Genomic DNA, 5,746 nt, shown 5'->3' on the forward strand with positions numbered 1-5,746 from the left:
CTCCAACGAGCGATCGACGTGGAAAGCACGCTAGCTCACCGGCCACGCGTGTGTCGAGCCTCGCGAGCCGCCTCCCTGCTGCCGCTGGCTGTACGTGTTCCGCTCGGATCCTGCCACCTCGAACACAGCTACCGCCGCACGCACTTCCGATCTTTTGCAACTTCTAATCTCGCCGACTCTACCGTGAACTGCTTCTCTGATTCTGATTGCTTTATACGCGTCGATCTCCGATCGCTGCTGCACATACACCGTACCTCCACAGCCGCCGGTCTTCGTCGCTCTCCTCTAAATCAACGATCCGCAACCTTCAGACCTTGCAACCTTGCTCATGATACCACTTGTTAGAATAAAACCGAGGCGCTTCGTCTTTCTACCAAGGATCAAACAATCACACAAGCACGACACCGAGATTTGTTAACGAGGTTCACCGATATGGCTACATCCCCGGGGCATGACTACGGGCGCTCCTCCCCATGACACCATCACAATACCGCACCCTGGCCGCCCGGGCGCCGGCACACGCCGCCGGCTCCCCCGCGTGCCTGTGCTATTATGTTGGCATAGGTTACATCGTGTGTCTACCCTCGTTATATATGAGAGGCCTAGGATACAAGTGTCCTATTAGGACACAACTCCTACTCTGTCTACACACAGTCCAAACCAAGTCCAACTGTAACCTACCTTGTACAATAATATTCGACATAATTCTAACAGAGACAAGATTACTGAACTTTCTACTGCATTGAAGAGATGAACTTGGAACAATTCTTACATCTCACATCACAAGCCCTTGGCTCACTGACCACGCAATCCCATCATGGCTTGCTACTTTCTGAACCACACAAGAAAGCAACAAAACAACCACTTACAGCTACTGGTAGCTTTAGCCTAAGCTCACATTACTCATCAATCTCATAGAAACCTCAGGCTTACTGCTAACAAAACTAGTGGCCTCCTCGTCCTTGCAGGGGAGGTTACATACGTACGTATATTCAGAAGATCAGAACAGCACAAGAACGATGACACTAGCCATGGCAATAAGCATCCTGATGCTCGCCTTCAACCCAGCAGCCCCGTTCAAGCCCCAGACGCGGACGTCGTCGATCACCGGCCCGCAGAGCGAGCTGTGGTCGTCGCTTCTCGTGTTGTAGTAGACGCTGTAGAGCGCGACGCGCGTCCTCTCGGCGCGCGCCGTGAAGTTCACGTTCACGGCCTGGCTCGTGGCGTTGCCCATGGGGGAGTAGTGGAAGTTCTGGGCCTGGTCGCCGGCGAACGCCATGACGGCCATTGGCGGCTGGCACGAATCGCCTGCTGAGCCCAGCGTGAACGTCAGGGTGTACGCCTTCTGAGGGGTCGTCTGCACCATCTGCGAGATGATGCCCTCCTTGCCGGAGAGAAGCTCTATGGCGCGCTTCCCCTGGGGAACGGTGTACTGGTCGGAGTCGACGAAGCGGACTGCGCGGTTCGACTCGATCATCCACCCCGGCAAGGCCGACGTCTGCTCGTCGAGGTTCGTCGGGAGCAGGACGCCGAAGCTTGTGTTTGCAAACATCCATGGCCCCTCCTCAAAGTCCCCATTGATCACCATGTTCTCTGCTCAAAACAAAGACACCACATAATGCAAGCAGGGACAATGAGCTAGAGCACTTCTGACCAGTGTAAAGTTTACTGATATTTCAGAAACGATAAACATAATATACCAAAAACATGGAGAGAGTTACGGAAATTTCATTGTGGTGCTATGGTTATATATCATACCCTTTGCTTTGTCGGGGGAGAAGAGCTTCTTGATGGCCACGTTGTCAAGGATAGGCCCACAGGTCGGGTCGTCCTCCATGCCAGGGTTCCTGAACTCAATGCTGGCCTGCTCATCCACTGCTTGGAAAGCCAGTGCATATGCATCCCAGCCTTCTATGCTGTACAGTGTCTGCAGGTCGACTGTCTGCGACACGCTCCCAGCGGAGATGTTCAGTGACTCCAGCTGCGCGCAGGTCCGGGCGGCGCTGAATGTGATCGCGTACTCTGAGCCCTTCTCAACCTCCACCACCTGCCCAATGCCTGCATCATTCCCTAGCCGCACAGCATGATCGCCTGCCATCAAATCAAACCCAAATGTTTAAACACACGCACCACATACCAGATGAACTCGGGTGTTAACTGACTATCGTTCAGAGACTGCAGCTCAAGTGGATACGTACCTTGTGGAACAATAAGGATCATGCCACCCTGGTGCTGGCCTGCGGAAATGAGCTCAACTGTTCCATTGATCGTCCAGCTTGGGATCGCTGCGCCCTCGGAAACTGAAGCAGATTTGACGAAACCGCCAGGTGGTGCTGTCTCGAAATCACCATTCATGAGGAGGCCTGTTTCACAAGGATCATATGCTCATGTAAGTGCCATGATCAATACCAAATCATTGTAACTAGTACTCCCTATGTATGAAAATATACTATGTTTTTTTACACTATGATAGTGTCAAAAGGGGTCTTATATTTTGATATGGAGGGAGTAGTACGTAAGACAGCAAATGCTAAGGAACATCTACGGAATATATGTACTCCGCGTGACAACTGTAAATGATATACACCAACTGCTCTGCAATCAAAACCATAGTACTCGTATTTATCACATAGATGCTAAAAGAATGTACAATATGTAGCTGTACGAGGCTGTATAGGATGGACCATAGTAAATTCGATCACTGGCGCATATACATAGTACATTATGGGCTGGACCCTTGCTGCATAGGTACTAAAAGAATGCACAGTCCTACTACTAATAAATTGGGCAGATCTGATAAGTAAAAACCCAATCTATACTTCATGTACGGTGAAATGAGCAGAGCAGTCACACTAGAGTAAAGATAGTTTTTTTTTCTTGAAGTGTACACCGTAGGTAAGATTTTCATATAGAAGTATAGTATGTATACAAAGGGGGAGGAGAAAAAAGAGAAAAAGCTAAGCAAAAACTAGCCGCACAGCATACAGAAGAAGCTAGCAGCTGCCAACATCACAGATGCGCAGAAATCCAATCACTGAAGCTGTTCAAATACATGGTCTTCACTCTGTGCTTCAGGAGAATTAAGCCTACCTTTAATCTGTACCTCCAACAGTTGATACTTGGGAGTGACCTCTTGCCTGAATATTTTCCCTTTAAAGGAAACTGGATAGTCCTGTTTGACACTCCATTTCTTTTGTGGAAACTGGCTCCTTTTACGCCACGACTTAACAGTGCTAAAAACAGAAGCACGTCCTAATTTTTTTCCATTGTACACCCCAGGCAATTCATGGGAGGCAGTACTACTACTAAGGCCACCTTGATTAGGCGTCACTGTTCTCACAAGGACGGCCAGCCATGAGCCATGTGAGTGACCACGCCCAGCCATCTTATGCGGTGAGGGCGAGGGAGACATCCACCAAACCCGGCCTATCGAGCATAGCAGTATCGTGGTGGTACCATGGACATGGGGCCCCATGCACATTGCGACCTAGGGCAGGGCAATGCAGCAGACCAAGACGCGTAAATTTGGGAAGGTGAAGGTACTACTACTACGGAGGCAATAAAAAAGATGTGGGACGGTCCCTCGCGGCCACGGCCACCCTTTTGAATAGGCCATTTGACCCCTACGAGGCCATTCATTACACACTTCGCAGGACGCTGGGCTCTGCTGTGCTGCTCCGTCTGGATCCCAGTTTCTTATTGCAGCGCGTGATATCCTTTTGACTTGCTGTGACGCCGTCGGCACAGTAATAAAGGTCGACGGAACCTCTTGAGACAATGCAGGAAAATGGGTCCTTTATGGAGGAATCGTGTTATCTTTCCATGGATAATGGATAAGTCTGTAAATTTTATGATTCTTCATGGTGGTTTCAGTTTCAGCAAACACTTGCACAGAACATGGTTGTGACAAAGATATGAGACTCACCTGGGGCTGGGGGTTATCGGTCATTTTCAAACGAACAAAAACTTGCCTAATAAGTAATACTAATACATTAACATATGGCATGTTATTTAGTCCCATGTTTCTTCAGAGAAGGCACATGCCGAGATGCAGTAAACTGAACAAGAGGCAAACTCAACTGAAGCAGGAGATGTTATTATTAAGCAAAGTGGAAAACTCCTACTATCTGCCATGAGAAGCGACGGCACTAAACATAGCGGCAGTGGATGAAAAGTTTTGGCGCAGGACAGGGACAGTTCAGTGTTTGGCTCTTCAGAGTTGATAAAGAAGAAATTTCAACTAGCGTTTCACGTTTTCTTCTCTGAGTTGTGAATGATTTGCAATGATGGAGTATGAGAGCACGCGCACGCACTGCATTTGAAACTATCTTGTTGGCCCCGCTCTGCACGCCTTTCAGGACGGACTCTTTACTTTGCAACAATGGAGTATATACCTTATGATACTCTAAAAAGTAGTGGGAAATGCTTCATTTAACTTGGTGTCCGCCCACTCATTCCTCACCAGCGCAAAAAAAGAAAGAAAAAAGCGGTGGTTCCTAATGCACGCAATGCGCCAAGGCCCATGATTTTCTCTACTACTGATGAGATCTGATTCCGCCAGCTAAATACCGCACTCAAAGACGGCCGAAATCGCTTGAAATGAGCAGTTGCAGACGATAAAGGAGAGCAACAACACTGTCTACCGGTCGAGAAAGGGGGGAGAAGAAAGGGGCGGAAGAGCGAGCATACCGTCCTCCACCGGAGCGGCCGAGGCGAGACGACGGGAGGGCGCCAGCAGAAGAAGCGCCAGCCCCAGACCCAGCAATGCGACGAGCCCTCGCTCCATCTCCTCCTCCGCCTAGCAGCTAGTCCCCCGGCTCCCTCACCACCGTTTCTCCTCGATGTGTAGAAGAGCGGGGGGTGGGAGGTGGGAGTGGGAGTGAGGTGGGTGGAGATTGCAAGCTGACGAAGAAGGGGACACCGGTGGCGGGTGCGGCCAAGCGAGTCTGCTTGTGCTCTGCTCGCCCGCCCACGCCCTGCTTTTTATGGTAGCAGGATTCCCTTTCCTTTGGCGCTTGGCTCGCCTCGCCACCCCCGTTATTCTACTGGAGTAGTATTTTTTTACAACATTTTCATTCACAGGGATGGGGTCTGGTGGTGGTGGGGACAGTGGGGGCACTGGGTGAGAAATGTGGCAATAGTCAATAGGGGCTCTAGAGGCTACCTCCTGCCTTTAGCTTTTTGCAGCGTTTTGGTGCCACTTTGTCGAGCACCCAAAACCACTGCACTGCACCACCGCGCTACAGTGCTGCTAGTACAACTATTTTCTTGCGGTAAAAATAAAAATGAGTCCACCAATGATCGGCTCGACCCCGAACCCCGGTCGCACAAGTAGGTGTGAGGTGAGGTCATGTTCGAGTACCATCATTAGCGAGAGTAGATGGAAGTCTAAATCTGCTCATCACTGCATGCGGAGTCACACGATAAACCACATATGGTGGTGTACACTCTGCAGTCGAACAATGAGCTTAGAGTCTGTCTTCAGTTTCTTTGCCTTTTACCATCTCTAGTAGTAGTACTACTTGATTGTGGTTGCGGAACTACTATAAACGAGCCAAAGGAAATTCGGTGACACGTCGATAATGCAGTAGAATAGATAAGCGCTTTCGCTTTAGGTAGGTGGTTGCACGCAAAGCAGCTGAAAACCATCAGCATCTCCGAAAGAGAGACATGTTTGAGTGCCACAGGGCAAGAATACCGGGCGAGACCGACGGCCTTCTATAATCTAAATTATTATTGTTATAAT

At 49.7% G+C, this 5,746-nt stretch overlaps 1 protein-coding gene across 1 annotated transcript; it reads right to left on the reverse strand.

Annotated features, from left to right (window-relative positions):
* Positions 1-722: 722 nt before the first annotated feature.
* LOC125544779 (protein BIIDXI) lies at positions 723-4,964 on the reverse strand. Its single transcript, XM_048708531.2, has 4 exons — positions 4,690-4,964; positions 2,199-2,363; positions 1,759-2,091; positions 723-1,593 (listed from the first exon to the last, which is right to left on the reverse strand). Exons 1-4 carry the CDS (start codon positions 4,784-4,786, stop codon positions 1,001-1,003), a joined length of 1,188 nt encoding a protein of 395 aa, XP_048564488.1. The 5' UTR covers positions 4,787-4,964; the 3' UTR covers positions 723-1,000.
* Positions 4,965-5,746: the final 782 nt, after the last annotated feature.

The sequence above is a fragment of the Triticum urartu genome, chromosome 3A (genome assembly GCF_056163025.1).
Source record: "Triticum urartu cultivar PI428250 chromosome 3A, HENAU_Tu73, whole genome shotgun sequence".
Lineage (NCBI taxonomy): Eukaryota > Viridiplantae > Streptophyta > Magnoliopsida > Poales > Poaceae > Triticum > Triticum urartu.